The following is a 17,895-nucleotide window of genomic DNA, read 5'->3' on the forward strand; positions in this document are numbered from 1 at the left end:
TACCTACTATAAATAAGAGAATTGAAGGGAAAGGGAGCTACAAATGGCCCCTTGTAGACACTGACCTTCTGGCAGGAACTTGGAACAAGGAACCCGCTGCCTCTCCAAGAGGGCCAAATAACCATGGTCTGTGACCTTCAACACAAAGCGCCCATCCACAACACAGTTGCGAGACTTGAGGGAACCATGAGCAAACCCCCGATGGTGAAGATACCGGACACCCTAAAAGATGAGGAGAATATGCTCCCCTGTAATATGCTGTAGAGCTAACAAGGGATCTTCAAGTCCAGCATGTTTCATATCCTCATTGAATGACAGAGCCTCAAGGAGAGGATAGAGTTTAGAGTAATAATATTTGTGATTGTTTTAATCATACAGTATAGAATATCAGAACTCAAAGGATCCTTAGAACCAATAATGTCAGAACTAGAAGGAAACTTCAAACATAGACTGTCAAAGCCTAAAGGGACTTTGGAAACTAGAATGTTAGAGAAAACCTTAGAAAAGAGACACTCAGAGCTGGAAGAGATCTTAGAACAGAATGTCAGAGCTAGAAAAGGATCTGTGAACCTAGAATGTTAGAGGTGAAAGAACCTTCTAGACATCCAGAACAACCTCCTCTCTTTACAGATGAAGAAACTGATTCACAGAGGATAAGTAATTCATCCAAGTTTAATGCCAGAGCCCTGACTAGAACAGATCTTCTGACTCCCATTCTGACTAAGGCCCTCCCAATTAGAATATGCTCTCTACTGAGAGGATTATGCTTGTGGAAAAATGCATTGGATTTGCAATAAAAGAACCTGGTTTTGGACTTGTCTGTAATATATACTAGCCACAAAGATGTGTGGCTCACGCCTCTAAGATTGGCCAATATGATCAGAAAGGACAATGATCAATGTTGGAAGGGATGTGGGAAATCTGGGACACTAATACATTGCTGGTGGAGCTGTGAACTGATCCAACTTTTCTGGGGAGCAATTTGGAATCATGCCCAAAGGGTAACAAAAATATGCATATCCTTTGATCCAGCAATACCTATACTGTTCTGTACCCTGAAGAGACCATGAAAAAGTGTAAAAATATCACTTGTACAAAAATATTCAAAGCAGCTCTGTTTTTAGTGGCAAAGAATTGGAAATTGAGGGGATGACCATCAATTGGGGAATGGCTGAACAAATTGTGGTATATGTATATGATGGAACACTGCTGTTCTATTAGAAACCAGGAGGGAAGGGATTTCAGAGAAGCCTGGAAAGACTTGCATGAACTGCTGCTTGAACGAGATGAGCAAAACCAGAAGAACATTTCATACCCTGACAACAACATGAAGGTAATGATCAACCTTAATGGATTTGCTCATTCCATCAGTGCAATAATCAGGGACAATTTTAGGGGATCTGTGATGAAGAATACCATCTATATCCAGGGAAAGAACTGTGGAGTTTAAACAAATACCAAAGATCATCTTCAATTTTTTTTAAAAAGCTGTCTTATATATATATATACTACATAATTTTGCTATCTCTATTATTTTATTTCTTCCTCAAGGATATGTTTTATCTCTCAACACATTCAATTTTGATCAGTGCATAGCATGGAAATAATGTAAAGATTATCAAATTGCCTTCTATGTGGGGTAAGGGAGGGAAAGGAGAATAGGGGAAAATTATAAAATACAAAACCTTACCAAATAATGATAGGTAGAAACTATTGTATATAATTGGAAAACAAATAAAATATTTAAATAAAAATTTAAAAAAGAAAAAATGTGAACTCAAAATCTTGCAGAAAGATGAATGTTGAAAATTATTTTTGCATGTAATTGAAAAAATAAAATATAATTAAAAAAAAGATGTGTGGCAAATTACAATCCCCAAAAGGGATTAAGAATTTAGGGTTGATTATTCAGGATTTCTATGTTAATACACAAACTCTGTCCTTTGGACCTATAGACCATAAAGATCTCAGATAAGTTATCTGCTGTCTTGTCAAAATAAGATCTGCTTAAATACTGAATTTCAATGAAATCCCAAAGTGTACTCCTGATGAATTGCTAGGGATACAACATTTTCAAGGGTACAAACTCTATATGCTCATATTGACTTTGATTGCCAATATGCAAAATAAAGCAACACATAAGGATTCAATAAAATAGTCTTACATATAAAGAAAACTTACTGGAAACGAGACTGTGATCACAGAAAAAGAAAACAGTAGATTCTGGCAAAATTAGTGTATTCAAGAAGAAAAGTTCTGGATGAAAATTGTCTCCAATGAGTCTCAGCAAATGCATAGAGCACCTCAAAACTATTTTGAATAAGCCTCTACAATGTAGCTACCAGCTAGAAATCTTTCCCTCACTCATAAGTGCTGAATTTTTCTTAGGGTGGCCTAGCCATTTAAATCCTTTAGATATGTGACTAATTAATTTGCTCAGACCTTTGACATTGTTCCCTTATTGACTCAGTAAGAGTTTCTGTTAGTATTCACAAAGGGATCAAAGAAGTAGTGTGTCCTTTTTCAGTTTAATATATTATTAATACTCTATGTTTACATTCTGGACCTTTCCTTTCTATTTTAACTTGAGGGAGAGGTATAGAAGAAAATCCCCTCCTATATTAAATAAATGGCCACACATGACCATTGTCCACCATACTATTTTCTTCTTCTCAATTTCAACCATTGACATGGGGCCATGACCACAGACATCTAAATGATTGTTTCCCTTACTTTAATCAAATCCATCAGGAGGGATGACTTGAAAGTCCAGTCAAGCCGAAGGGCCTCATTTTTCAGCAGGTCCTCCAAACTGCCCCGGCAACAGTGCTCAAACACAATGGCAGAAACACCAAGATCAATAAAGAAGCCCAAGCAGAGATTTACATTCTCGTGTCTTAGGTCCCTCATCTGTAGAGGCAAGAGAGGAGGAAACATGGAAGTATCTTAGAATGTGAGAGTTGGAATGATTTTAAGAGACATCATAAGACCTAGAGTTGTAAAGCACCTTAGAAATGGTCTAATCCAATCCTATCCTATCTTCTCCATCAGATTACCTTCTCTTTCAATCCCATTCTCTCAATTATCTTCAATTTCTCCCTGTCTACTGGATGCCTCCCTACTGCCCACACACACATATCTATGTCTCTTTTGCTCAAAAAACCCTCTTGATCCATCCAGCCCAATTAGCTATCTCTCACATATCTTCTCCCTTTTATAGTTAAACTCTTTAAAAAGACTGTCTACAATATGCATCTCTACCTTTTACCCCTCTCATTTTTTTTCTTAACTCCTTACAGATTGGCTTTCCACCTTATTATTCAATTGAAACTTCTTTCTCCAAAGTTACTAAGATCTATTATTACTTGTCAAAAGCCCTTAGTTCTAATTTCTCACGTTACAGGAAGCAATTGAGAACTCCAAATGAAAAATAACTTCCCAAAGTCTCATAGCAAATTCACAACAGAGTCAAGACTCCCTTGACATTTAAGCCCTTTCCATTATACCACACTGTTACTCAAGAATGGGATTCGCCTTTGGTTGGGTTGGGAACACAGAAAGACTGTCTCCAATTCTTGCTGATGGGTCCATTGTTATGCATGTAGAGAGTAGACCTACAATGTCTTTGAAGTACAACACCAATTTCAGTCGAACCCCTCATCCACATCCAAAAATTTCCCATTCACTTATATCTAAAACCTATTATTAATGATTTGTAATTTGATGTAATCATTTATTTCTCTGAAAAATCTATTTTAAAGATAAAATTCTCCTCTGAATAAAAATACTTTTCTCCTATGAAAAGAGAAATGGGACAGTAGATGAATGAACTTGAAGATCCCAAGTATGGACATGGGTTAATGGGAGGAAAGCTAGATGAAAAGGGGAAGTGGAGTCACTGATGAGAGTATATAGCCACATCATTTTCCTAATGACTAGTTTTCCTTGTTGACTATATTGGCTTCTTTTCTCAGCACTTTTCTGGCTTATAATTCCCCATGATCCTCATGGCCCTAGTGGAGAGAGGGCTCTGAAAACTCCATTGTTCAGTGCACAGAGGACGCAATTTATATTTTGTTCCAATGCAACAGCACTCACTAAGTATTTACTTTCCCTTTTCATTCTCTTATTCTCCCATTCATTCACACACACACCAGGGACCTTCATCTCTATCTTCAGCTACCAGTCCAGTTCATGGACACCTTTAATAGGTGCTCATTAAATCGATGTTGAATTGAAACAAAACATGTATTGTGAACACTGAGATGGGATCATTACTGGAGATATAGAGAGGAAAAATCCATGATCCTTGCCTTCAAGGAACTTACAGTAGAAGAGATTAATTATTAAATACAAAAGAGATTGTGTTTAAGTGTAGAGTTCCAAAATGCTATCATGAGGGAGACAGTTGATGATGGTGATGTTAGTAATAATGTCGATGATGGTAAAGGCAACCATAATGGCAGTGGTGATTGTAATGGTGTTTATGGTGCTTTTGATGATGATTTTTGTGGTCAGTTGTGATTGTGCTAATGACATTGGTGATAGTTATATGTGTTATGTTTATATTATTGATGATGGTCATCATATTGGTAAAGTACTGACAATGATGTTGATATCAGTGTCTAGCATGCTACAGTTTTTTACCCTCAGACTTTCCTTATTAACTGGGTCTTTTCAACCTGGAATATCCTTCTGCCAAGCCTACCCTCTTCTCCCATTACTGAACTCTTTTGGGAGCCACCATTTTAGAGATGAGCCCAGGCTGGTTGTGCTTCATTTCCTTTGCTCTCTTTTTGTCTATGGATCTTTAAGTTTAACTACCATTCCCTCATATGTATATTTTCTCCCTCAACGTCCAACTTTCCAGATCCCTTTTTGTGTGTTATTTTCCCCTATTTGAATGAAAACTCCTTTCTTTTTGTTGTATTTATATTCCCAGTGCTTAGTACAGTGCCTGCCATCATGAGCACTTATTAATAGCTTGATGCCCATTTGCTTTGCCTATTGCCTAATAAAAACACTGGTAATGATGATGGGAGTGATGTTGACCATAAAATATATAATGGCAGAGATGAGGATATTGGACTCAAGTTAATAAGATGAAAGTTTTTAGGGATGAATGTATATAGTCCAATATTTGGATTTTTTAAAAATCAACTGAGGCAGCTGGTAACGCAGTAGATAGAATGAGGGGTCTAGAGTCGGGAATACAAGACTTTAAATTCCACCTAAGATACTTGTTTTCTTAATGATAAATTGGGGACAAATTATAGCACCTACCTTCCAGGGTAGTTGTAAAATCTAAATGAGGGATTTGTGAAAGTGTTTATCGTAGTGTTTGGCATATAGTAGGTTTATTTACACCTATATACATACACACACATACATGTATTTATATGCACACATGTATATGCATTCATACATACACATAGTTATGGATATAGAAACATATACACATATGTGTATATGTACACATATATTTCAGTAGGAGATACAAGCAGAAAGCAGTTTATGTGAAAAAACCAACACATGACTAGCTAGCAAAGCTTAATATGTGAATAGCATCCAGAGAATAGCAGAGCATTCAGAACTAGAAAGTGACTGGCCTGGTGTTCTTTGTTTTGATTACCCTACCTTTGACCCACTGCATCCTGGACCATAACCAAATACCTTGAATTTTGTCTTGTCACTGGACTTTAAATGACTCTGGAGGAGAGAGTAAGACTGATAACTTACACAGCTTTGCCTCACTTAAATCAAATTTACACGTAAATCAAGACTTCTCCCCATGATAGCACTGGTCCTCTTTAAGAACAAAGAATGAATAACCCTACCTTTAGGGAGTATAGGGCCACATTTTATGAGAGACACTGACATACTAAAACATTGCTGAAGAGAGCATAATGAAAGACTAGATCATGAATGACTTTGAGAGAATGTCATAATAGAATCAATTTAAAAACTAAGAACAATTAGACTGTAGAAGGGAAGACTTTAGGGATATGGAGTCAATTCAAGTTTTTGAATTGCTGCCTTGTGGGAAAGGAATTTGATTTTTGTTTGTTGGCTCCCAATGGTAGATTTAGGAACAATAGGTGAATGGGAAGCTTTAGTGAGGTGGATTTTGACTGAATATAGAGAACAGGTTTAGGAAACTTTAAAATGGAGGCTGGTTAAGCATTTGTCTGGGATGTTATAGCTGAGATAACTGCTTAGGCACCTTCTTTATCCCTAGGGTTCCTTCTAGCTCTGCGTTGCTCTGAGTTTTTGATTCTCAAAGGTAACAATGAGGATGAGATTAACAATGTTGTTGATGATGAAGTCAGTGATGATTATTACAATTGCAATGCTGTTGATGCTAATTTAAGGAATGGTTATGAAGGTAATGATGAGGGTGCCACAGGATCACAGACATAGAATATTCATGTTCATTGACATCTTAGAGGTTACTTAATCCAAATCTCATTTTATAGACTTATAAAGATGAACTGACTTGTTTAATTTCACAAAAGTTGTATTTCATAGTTAGGATCCAAACCCAGATACTCTGACTTAAAATAGAACACCCTATGATGGTGATGCTTATAGAAATACTGTTGTTCACAGAGATAGGGCTAGAGACTGGATCTGTAATTCTTTTATACAAAGAATTCTCAAATGAGGAAACTCCCTCTACTAATACAGGTTGTTGCCTTTTTTTTAAACTTATACTCTTAAAAAGCTGTCTAGATATATTCTAAGGATGCCATTGATAAGAAGACAGTCTTAATTTTCACTAACATTATATAGTGGCACTTTTTGTAGTAGCAAAGAACTGGGAACAAAGTAGATGCTCACCCACTGGGAAATAGCCGAACAAATTGTGATAATGAATGTAATGCAATATTACTATGGTGTAAGAAATGATTTATGTAATGAATACAGAGCAGAGGGATGGAGGGTGGGAATGGGTGGGGCACAAGAAAAGGTCTATATGAACTGATGAACAGAGTGAAGTAAGCAGAGCCAAGAAAACAGCATACACAATAACTACAATTAGGTAAATGGAAAGAACAGCTACAAAATGAACACCATAGAATACTGCAAAACTATAATGAACAAACTTGACTATATAAAATTAAAGCTCCCTCATTTCTTTGCAAAAGTACTATACTCACAGAATAGAATGTTATGTATATTTACAGACTTTTTTGCTAAGTCTGGGTCTCCTTATCTCAACCAGGCTAGAAGTTTAGGAGTTATTCATAGTCTTGATCAAATTCTGATAAGTACAGGATCCTTGACCTTTTTTTTGTTTCCTATTGAACTAGTTCACTCCTCCTTAGACAATTTAGTGTCCCACCATTCTTGGGTATTCACCATATTGATGCCATGCTTAGTGTGGGCACCTAATTGGCTAAGCCCACTGGAGCTCAGTAATTGAACCTAAGTAATTCACTAGCCTCAGCTTCTGGATTGCAAAGAATACATACCTAGCTTTTCAGATTTTTTCAATGTATTGCTTGGCTTTGCTGATTTCTCCTTTTTCTTTTCCATTTTTTAAAAAATATTTGTTCTAAGGGATGGCTTTCTGGGTGAGAAGAAAGGGAGGAACCCTAGGAGAATTTTTTTGATATTTAAAAAACCAAAAATAAAATTAAAATTTATTTTAAAAAAGAGAAATGAAAGTTGTCTATAGCACTGAGAAGTTAATTGCTCAAGCTCCCACAGACAGGATGTGTCAGAAGTGAGACCTGATCCTGTGCCTTCCTGACTTCAAGACTAGAGCTATGACCTTTATTTACATACTGGTAGTAATGATGAAGAGAGTTATAATTTATAGACAGACTTTCCTATCATGAACAGGACTTTCTTAGAGAAAAGAAAGTTAGAAAGTAATTGAAGCTAGCCTTGTCTCTCATCAGAAGTTCCTTCAACGCACAGGGTTCCCCAAACACACACACACACACACACACACACACACACACCCCAAAGGCAAATCCATGATATGACCAGGACTTTAGGCTTTCCTGAGCATTCTTTCCCCATACCTGCTCCATTCACTCCCACCTTCAGCCCCTCCACAGTTGTACCTTTTTCAGTAGCTTCACAGAATTCTGACGGAGTTCAGGAGATGTTCCAGCCTTGAACTTCTTCAGCCAAACCCAGTCTCCCTGTTGATGGATAGCAGCAGGGTTCATGAGGCCCAACCTTCCCAAAGATATGTCCTGCCTGGGCACTCAGGACTCTTATCATTCAAAGACCTATGTAATCATCACCTGGGATGGCTATCTTGAGAATCATCCTCCCTTTTTCAATCTCCTTCACCCCACCTATGCCATCTGAGACCAGATCTTAGCATTTGTACTTTCACAAAATCTCTTCTTTCTACTCACCCTTGAACTCCCTAGGAATTACAAGGAGGTAATGGAGCTCATTAAAAGGATTGGAAAGTAACATGAACAAGCCTTTATATTAGGAAAATCCCTTTGACAGACAAGTGAAAATATGGAGAATTCTGAGACTGGCAAACTATCTAGTAAGTCACTGTAATAGAACAGGAATGAGGTGACAATGTCCTGAACTAGGTCATTCTTAAGAAGGACCATGACATCAGGGAGGTGATGCCATGGCAGGCACATGAATTGGATTTAAGTGAGGGGTGCTGTGCTAAGTCACCAGCCTCACTGTCTCCTCCAGAGCCTTCTGGGTTCAGCAGTTAGAAAGAGTTCAGGATAATTGTAGAAGGCCCTGGATGTGGTAGAAGACCTTGGCCTTTTGAAGCTAAAGTCTTGTTTTATGAGGCAATGCTCATTCCATGATTAAGGAAGGTGAAAGAAAAATGAAACAGAGAATGTTAAGTGGAGAGAAGGGAATGCTCAATGAATAGAGGATAACCCCAAGGATCATCCCCAGAGAGTTGGACACCACATCAGATGGAGTTTCTTAGCCATAGCAACTTGAAGTCTGATCTGAATCAGTGGATTAAGGAATCATATTGACAGGATCATTGATTCTTGAAGTATTATTATCCTAATATTAATGTAGCCAGGTGGTTTAGTGGCTAAAGTGCTGATGCTGGAGTCAAGAAGGTATGAGTTCAAATCCAGATTTAGATATATATATATAAGCTGTATGACCCTTAAAGTCACTTAATTTCTGTATATCTCAGTTCCCTCAGCTGCAAAATGGGGATAAGAACAATTCTTACCTCATAGGGTTATGAGACAATATTTGTAGAACACTTGATTACTTAGCTTAGTGCCTTTCACATAGTGGAAACTTAATAAATATCTATTTATTTACTTTTTTCTCCTTAATGATTAATACTTAAAAGCTTTATGATAAACCATTTCACCTGACTGAGCTTCCTTATTTGTGAAATGGCAATAATATGTCTATAGTACCTACCTCCACAAACTATTGCAAGTGTCTTGCTTACAAATGCTCACCCTGAAGGATTGGGAATGTGTGAGGCCTCACCTGGTACAAGGCCATGTTGGAAGTCTCTGGGGTGACTGGGAGAGCCCTCCCTGGAGACTGGATCTCCGAGCTGAGGCTTTTGCCATCTGTGGGGCTTCGGGAGTTGCTGAGAGTGTCCAGAGTGAGTTTCTGGGGAGGCCAGATCAAAGGTCAGAACCAGCTCCTCAGGACAACTAGACAGCCACGACTGCCTCCCCATCCTTCACCCCAGAGTCCCTGTGTGAGTTTCTGAGTTTACCCGCTGGTTCAGTCGAGGATGGGTGAAGGTGAGGTCTACCAAGGTCAGTATAATCTTGTTGGGGCCTCCTCCAGGCTGGAACTGAAGCATCCTGATTGGAGGAGAGACATTCCAGCTCGAATACTCTGTGTTCTATACCTTCCAGTTCTGATCTTTTGTGTTCTGCAGTCCTCTACTATGTTCTGAATTTCTTTCCAGCTCTAACATTCTATGTCCTATGATCCATTTCAGATCTAAGATTCTATGTTCTAAGGCTGCTTTTAGCTTTAACATCCTATGTTCTGTATTCTAAAATCAAACTCTGACATTTCTTATTCTATATTCTGAGATGCTACATTCTCTTGTGTTCTAAGGTCCCTCTCAATTTTAACATTGCATGTTCAGGGCATCTAGGTGGCCCTGTGGATAGTGCACTGGCCCTGGAGTCAGAAGGACCTGAGTTCAAATCCAGCCTCAGATACTTAATAATTACCTAGCTGTGTGACCTTGGGCAAGTCACTTACCCCACTGTCTTGCAAAAAAACAAAAGCAAACCATTGTAAGTTCTCAGGTGTATTCTAGTTCTGAAATTCTCTGATTTAGGCTCTTATAAATCCCTAAGATTCCTTCCAGTTCTGACATTATATAAATCAATGAGACAAATGTTGAAGAGGATGAAAAGGGATCTTTAAAGGGGATAAAGAAATAATCTTCACATGTAAGGTTTTAATTTTTTTCTGAGAATTCTTACCTGATGAGGTAAATGAGACCCAGGCCTCCAAGCACTATGGTAGACACTGATATCAGAGTCAGAAGGGGAACCAAGGACCATTCCTCTGCAGAGGGACCAGAGAACAGAGTTGTCATTTGTCATGAATATCCATAGAGAGCTCAAAGAAAGTGAGACTGGGGTAGGACTATTTGGACCTGCATCTGAGGGTAAGTTGCTGCCCTCGTGATAGTAGCTATGATGCACATTGACTTGGGAGTCAAGAGATAATGGATTCTAGGTTCAGTTCTCCCACTAATTTAATGTGTGTCCTTGGATAAATCACCTCCTCTCTCTATGCTTCAATTTCCTCTTCTGTAAAAGAAGAATTTTGGATTGGATGATTTTGCTAACATTCTATTATTTTGGTCCCTGGAGGGGGGGAATGTGAGGAGAATCTTAGTAATGCAGTTTCTACTGCACTATGGGTAAGATGCTCTTTCCTGGCTCTGGGAACAGAAAGTAGAGCAAAGAGAACCTGTTTCTTTCAGACCCTGTTTCACTGTGCAGACTCTTCCTTCCTGCACTAACCCAGCTGTCCCTCAGGATTTTCTAAAAAGTTATTTAGAGCTGTGAGTTGCATTGAGGCTATCACTGAAGAAATGAGACTTTTGTTCCATTCACCAATTTTCTTACATCTTGAGGGTAATAAGGTCTGCTCAGGACTACTCCCACATAAGGTAACACCCAGAACCCATAGAAGAGAAGTGGGACCATTCAACCAAGACCACAAGATTAAAAATCCCTGTTTTGTCATAATAACCAAAGGATCAGAGAAGAAGTAAGTGCATAAAGTGTAGGTGGGTCTTGGAGTTAGGATGATCGTGGGTTCAAATCCCTCCTTTGACGCTTATTAGGTATATAATCATGAATAAGTCACACAGCCTCAGGAAACTCCCTAAGACCGTAAGTGACCAACAAGATAGGTCCTTGATTTTTTGATATAGTTGACTGGTGTTATAGAAGTAACCAAGGGAAAGGTGGGTAAAAGCCCAGACTGAATTAGTGAAGGTATCTGTGGTCCAGTGAGAAAAGTTCAGAACTTGGTGTCAGAAGACTTGTATTCAAATTCTCCCAACCCTTCACTTGCAAGCTGTGTGACTTGGGCTAGTCACTTACTCTCTGTGAACTCTACTTTTTTTTAATCTTTAGAATGTCAATAGCTTTCAACTTAAAAATGTAAATTAAAAACTAATATTAAGCCTTTTTGTTAATCCCCCATCAATGACTAGGACTATTCTTGACAGACTTGTCTACAATTCAGCTAGCCTGTTATCAGTCAAAAGTCATATGCCTTTAGGAAACATTCTTTGACTAAGAGTTATCTCAAGGTTGGGAGCACTTTACTAGAAAGATATGGGGCTGCAAGGGGGTTGTGTCAATAATGGAGACAAGTAACCATTTAAGCAGAAAGAGTTGTCCTTTTCCCATTGAAGAATTCATGGAAGTTACCTGGGAGAGTTTGAAAGAATCAGAATACATTAATATGTTTTAATATGGTATAATGAGCCTATGGCATGCCTTGGAGGAAAGGGGAAAGAAGAGTAAGCAATTTTGTAAAGTAGAAAGTTTTAACCCTTAGGGAACCTTATGTTAATAAAAAGCTATACAGAATTTAACCCCCAAAGGATCTGATTATTTCTGGAGATTTCTTCCACCGTAACCATGTGCAAATGCCAAAAATAAGTATTCTGTTCAATAGACATCTTGTATTAATATAATAATGAATAGGAAAATTATTTAGAACAGACTATGGCATGCCAAAGCTAGTAGGCAACTTGGAAAAATAAAACACTATGTCTGAAAAGGACCTTAGAATGTAAAATATAAAATGTCAGGACTCAAAAGAACCTAAAAACATAAAGAGAATTATGAAAAGAAGGATGAAATTGTCATCAGGAAGAACTGAGTTGGAATCGTATCTCAGATACTTACTAGCTATAAGACCCTGGGCAAGTCATTTAACTCAGTTTGCTAATCTGCAAAATGTAAATAAAATATTTCCCAAACCTTAAATAGTAGCTGTATATCTTATTCTTTGGAGAATATAAAATATCAAAGGTGGCTGGCATCTGAGAGATCACGTTTTAAAGATGAGAAAACTTACATTCAAAGATAATATTATCTAAAGCACTTTGAAAACATCATGAAAACAACATGCCAGTTGCTATTGCTGTTATTATTGCAGTTATTGTTATGTCATTCTCATCTTTTTCAAGGAATTCAGAGAAAAACAGCCCAGGGACCAATTACTATCGTACTATTATGCTTTTATAGTTAATGTTCTATGAATTATTGTTCAGGAGGATAAAGTAAATGCTTTTTTGTAAAAACAAAGATTTTAGTCCATCCTGTCCTTGGTACACTCCAATAGCCCACAAGATTACAGGAATGACAAACATCTCATCATTTTCCTATGTGATTTTGATTTCTTCTTTTAGGTTTGTTTATTTCCTCTCCTGCTGCCATGAAGCTTAGACTTTAAACCCATTTTTTAAAAAATTTGTTTTATTTTTCTGGTTAATGATATCTACTATTATGGGCAACAGTTAAATTGGTAAGGATTATTAGTAAATGAGGAGGATGACTTGTCCAAGGTCACATAGCTAATAATTAGCCAAAACTTGAATCTTGGTTTTCTGATACCTGGACCAGGATTCTTTTCCTTATATTCCACATTCCAGGATTCAGATAAAAGCCTTTAACAGCCTAAAAAAGTGCCCTTAAGAGAATTTTACTCTTAATTTTCCCCTGATCCCTTTCTTGTTCTCCAGACAGTCTTTCCAATTTCCCCAAGTCCAGAAGAGAGAATTTCTAGTCTGAACTTCAAACCTCTTTTTCAAGACCTTCTCTTTGGTCCTTATCATACTCTTCCTTATAAAGTAGTTATCTGTCATTATATAATGTATTCCATAAAGGCAGGACCTTTGTCTTAGTTAACTATGCCTCCTACACAAAGAGAACCAAGCTTATGACCCTGCAGAAAGCATGTTCTCAGAGAATATCTATTGAATAAATTCACTCAATACTCAACTCTCCAGTCAGACCATGTCAAATATGAAGAAAGGAAGAATCTTTGAGAGTCTATCCAATGCAATCATCTGCCTGTGGTCTTCTTCTAGCATCAACCATTCTAATGGTTAGGTCCCAGGAAGGGTCTTCTAAACCTTAGAAATCCTAGTATTTATTATTCCCATATTATAGCTTCGACCTATTTTCTCTTTCTTTTATCTCTTTGAGATATAGATCTAGGGGTCAAAAGCTTTATCATTAAGTCACTATTTAGTAACTTTTAAAGCATAATTCCAAATTGCTTTCTAGAATGGTCAGATCCACTCACAGTTCTATCAATAGTGCATTAATATTCCTGTGTGCTTGTTTTCCTACATTTTTGACAATCTGATGGTCAAGATGGTCATAATTGCTCTAATTTACATTTCTCTAATTATTACTTATTTGAAACATTTTCTTTATTCTGCATTTCTTCCCTTGAGAAGTGTCTTCATTTGGACCATTTATCATTGAGGAATGGATGGATCTTTGATCTTGAAGGCCTATATTATGCCAATGACCCTGGTAAAGGTTATAGTCTGGAGTTCATCATAATCAATTAACTTATTGAAGTTCAGTTGAAACTATCAAAGCACAGAAACAAAACTCAGGAGTAGGGTCAAAGGGTAGAAAGAAAGAGAGGAAAGTAACTCTACCCATGCAACTTTTTAGAAGATAGCATATATCTCTCATCTTTTGCAGAGGTTGAAGAGGTGATATAAAAACAAAAACCAATAAAAACAACATTTAAAAAAAGATCTAACAATTCGCTCATTTCTTCCTGATAATGTTTCTATATGACTCCTAATTAATAATGTTATTGAGTATATACCTCTAGGTTTTTTTTATACTTTAAAGGATTAGACTATGACCTACATTCAGATGTGGCCTATATTTAAGACTGATACAGCTTTTTTCTTCTTCCTCAAAATTCTCAATAATTCTCTAAGAAATTGCTAATCTTATAGAACTTCTCACACTCTCTCCCTTCTTAATGACTTAAATATATCCCCCCAAGCCCTTTGCTTATGTTTCCCTCTTCCTGAAATGAACTTTCCTAATCATGTCTCTCTGCTTAATCAAATTCTTCTTTAAGGTCTAACCCAGTCATTTCCTTCTCTAGAAAGCTTTGTTTAACTATTCTAATCCTCAATGAGCTTTCCCTCTTCTGAGGCTCCCTAGAACTTAGAATCTGAATCCTTCTAGATGAGTTTCTTGTATGTGATTCTTGTATGTGTTGATTTTGGGTCCCCTATTTAAAATGCAAATTCCCCAAAGGCAAGGATTGTGTTTTTTCTTTCCTGTTTCCTCTTCAGTATGATAAAGCATAGGGTTGTGCATACAGAAAACATTTTAATAAACACTGGTTGAGAGAATAATGGAATCATTGAATCAATAAATGAATTACCTGTGCAAAGGGTGTCTGGATCAAACCAACAGTTGGAGTCAGGAGGAAGTGGTTCTCCTCGTGGAAAGTGAATAGGTCTGCCCAGTGATTGTATTAAGTGAGTGGATGTGTCCAGCAAATGGGTTGGAATAAGCTGGCTCTTCTGACCATCTGTGTCTAAGATCACATATCTGGCCAACCTATTTCCCCTCTCATCTGTTTGGATCCTCTGGCTAAAGCCAGCCAGGTCCAGACACATAATATGATCCTGAAGATGGTTTTCTGAGAGTTGACCCCCTTGTTTCTTGGAGTCATTAAGAGCATTCACCAGAAGAAAGATGGCATCATAGATAGTCCCAAAGAGTGGGGACACCTGGGAGATCAAAGGCAGTATTACTAGTCCAACAGACAACAACAAAAAATTTCCTGCCTTAGGTTGCTTAAATATCTAGGGATTCAAGTCATTTGCATTCATTATCATCAGCTTTACCTTCATTGCTCTCTCTAAGTATTCTTTTTGGTTGGTTTGACCTGATCTCATCATAAGAATCATTAGGACTATTAGGTCTATTCTCCAAATCTACAACATTATTATTGCCTTTACAATAACAATCCCCATTGCCACCATCCCTGCCATCATTGCTATCATCAGTACCACTGTCATCAACATTACCCACTATGACTACCACCATAACTATTACCATCATCAATAATACCCATCGTTATCACCAACATCACTAATACCTGTAGACATTTCCATCATCACCAGTTGCAGAATCATTATCATCATCACCACCAACATCATCACTATTACATCTTACAAATGCCATAATCACCACCATCACTGTAATCAATAGCCATTATTATTACCACCACTGCCACCATCATCATTATTGCCACCATCACTATCATCACATTATAGTCATTTTCAGCCATCACTATCACACCCTTATTGCCATCCAATGATGATCACTGCCACCATTCTTATCTTTATCATATTATCATTATTACCACTTCTACCCCATCATTAAATTTTTACCAGTGAGATAATTGTAAATAATACTTAGCTCAGTGCCTTATATATAGTAGATAGGAAATAAATTTTTATTCTTTTCTTTTCCCCCTTTTTGCCTTCCAAACCCATTCTCAAGCCCCTGCCCTTAAATCCCAGTTCTGATCTCTGTTATGAAAAAGATACATGGAATTAAATGAATGGGGTTAGCAATTGTTTCATGAATGTGATTAAAGGCAAAACAAGTAAAAACATTTAGGATGAAAGAAAAATCCCTCTCTTCTTTTCAGAAATAATATTAGAAACCTCACTCCTCATTCCCCTGCTCCCATTTCATTCTCTTCCTTCCTTTCCCAAAAATCTGATAAGAGAGAGACAGAAGCAAGTAGAGACAAACAGGGAAAAGGAGAGAGAGAGAGAGAGACAGAGAGAGAGAGAGAGAGAGAGAGAGAGAGAGAGAGAGAGACAGAGAGACAGAGACAGAGACAGAGACACACAGAGAGAGTTGAAACCAAGAGCCTCTTTCTCTGGCTTTAGAAAGAGATAGAAAGGGGAAGAAAGCAGACCTAAAGAAAAAAAATACATGCTCCTACCAAAAATGATGATTTATTTATTATATACCTGTTTTATTGGTATAGGGACCCCCTCCACCAATACATATAACCACCATTTCTGCAGTTTATATTTTTAAGGAATCACTTAGTCTTAGAACATTGAGAAGTTAAGTTATTTGCCCCAGATAACAAAAGCAAAATGTATGAGACAGGTCTTGAACCCAGGTCTCACTGGTTTTAAGGTGAGTTCTCTATCAAAGAAAAAAGAAAAAAAACTACTCCCAGAAGGGAAGAAGAGAAAGAGAGAGAGAGAGAGAGAGAGAGAGAGAGAGAGAGAGAGAGAGAGAGAGAAGAAGAAGAAGAAGAAGAAGAAGAAGAAGAAGAAGAAGAAGAAGGAGGAGGAGGAGGAGGAGGAGAAGGAGAAGAGGAGGAGGAGGAGGAGGAGGAGGAGGGGAGTTAACATACCAAATAGCATATACACTGACTTGCAAGACACATATAGGTGTACTCAAACACATACATGCACAGAGTAAGATTTAGGGTTTTGGAGTCTGGAAAGCCTAGTGTTGTCTAGACGGTGGGGAACTTGCCCCCCCCACTTGCTATTAGTTTACCCCATGAATTGGGACTGACTTGCTCAGGCTCTGTGTCAGCAGTGATTTCCCCACTCTTCCTCGCAGCTGAGAAGGCTCCATCGAAGTCAGTTGTATCAGACTGCAGACTGATGGTCAGCACGGCATCATATGCTTCCTGCAGGCCACCACCATCCCTCAGCACTGGGTAGGACCGGTTGCGATAGGGTATCCCATAAAGTAGTGCATCATAGGGGATGAAGACATACCTGCCATCAGTCAGGCCAAGTGCATGAGCTTGGGCAAGCAGGACTGCCTGCTCAGAACCACCAACAAGAACTGAATGCATGCACATCACCACCACTGCAAAACAGAGGCCAAAGAGTGTCAGGCCCAATGTTCATCCCCATCCCCAACTCCTAGACCCAAGTTAGTAAAAGAATCTTAGAGGAGATTCTTTGTATTAAACCAAAAAATAGAGTTTGTAGACTTCATATCCAGTCCTGGTCATACAACCAATGTGCTGTACAATTTTAGGAAAGTTTTTTGTCTCTTTGGTCTAAATTTTCTACTCTATAAGATAATAAGATTGCCACTTTCCTTTTTTAAGACACAATTCTTATCTTTCTTAATATAGCCTTTTGGTGTCCATCTTACATTATTGGTTCAGCACACTAAAAATAAGTCTTTTCCTCATTGACTGACTGATGTTTCCTCCATCTAGTACTTGTGTAGTTGCTTTTTTTTTTAAACTCAAGTACAAGGCTTTACATTTATTCCCTTTAAATTTCATACAATTAGATTCAGTCTGTCACTTTTAGCTATTGACATTTTTAAAAATTGTGATTCTGTTATCCTACATATTAAC

The 17,895-nt window shown here is 37.8% G+C and overlaps 1 protein-coding gene across 1 annotated transcript in view; it reads right to left on the reverse strand.

Annotated features, from left to right (window-relative positions):
* Positions 1–17,895, reverse strand: part of GUCY2F (guanylate cyclase 2F, retinal) — a 59,447-nt gene that overhangs the window by 40,629 nt on the left and 923 nt on the right. Inside the window, exons 2-10 of the mRNA XM_074188896.1 lie at positions 17,089–17,390; positions 14,911–15,262; positions 10,738–10,740; positions 10,434–10,518; positions 9,704–9,794; positions 9,466–9,594; positions 8,076–8,156; positions 2,734–2,910; positions 66–222 (exon numbers count right to left, since the gene is read on the reverse strand). Coding sequence (XP_074044997.1) covers positions 66–222; positions 2,734–2,910; positions 8,076–8,156; positions 9,466–9,594; positions 9,704–9,794; positions 10,434–10,518; positions 10,738–10,740; positions 14,911–15,262; positions 17,089–17,390 — 1,377 coding nt within the window. The remainder of the gene's footprint in view (positions 1–65; positions 223–2,733; positions 2,911–8,075; positions 8,157–9,465; positions 9,595–9,703; positions 9,795–10,433; positions 10,519–10,737; positions 10,741–14,910; positions 15,263–17,088; positions 17,391–17,895) is intronic.

The sequence above is a fragment of the Macrotis lagotis genome, chromosome 1 (assembly GCF_037893015.1).
Source record: "Macrotis lagotis isolate mMagLag1 chromosome 1, bilby.v1.9.chrom.fasta, whole genome shotgun sequence".
Classification (NCBI taxonomy): Eukaryota; Metazoa; Chordata; class Mammalia; order Peramelemorphia; family Peramelidae; genus Macrotis; species Macrotis lagotis.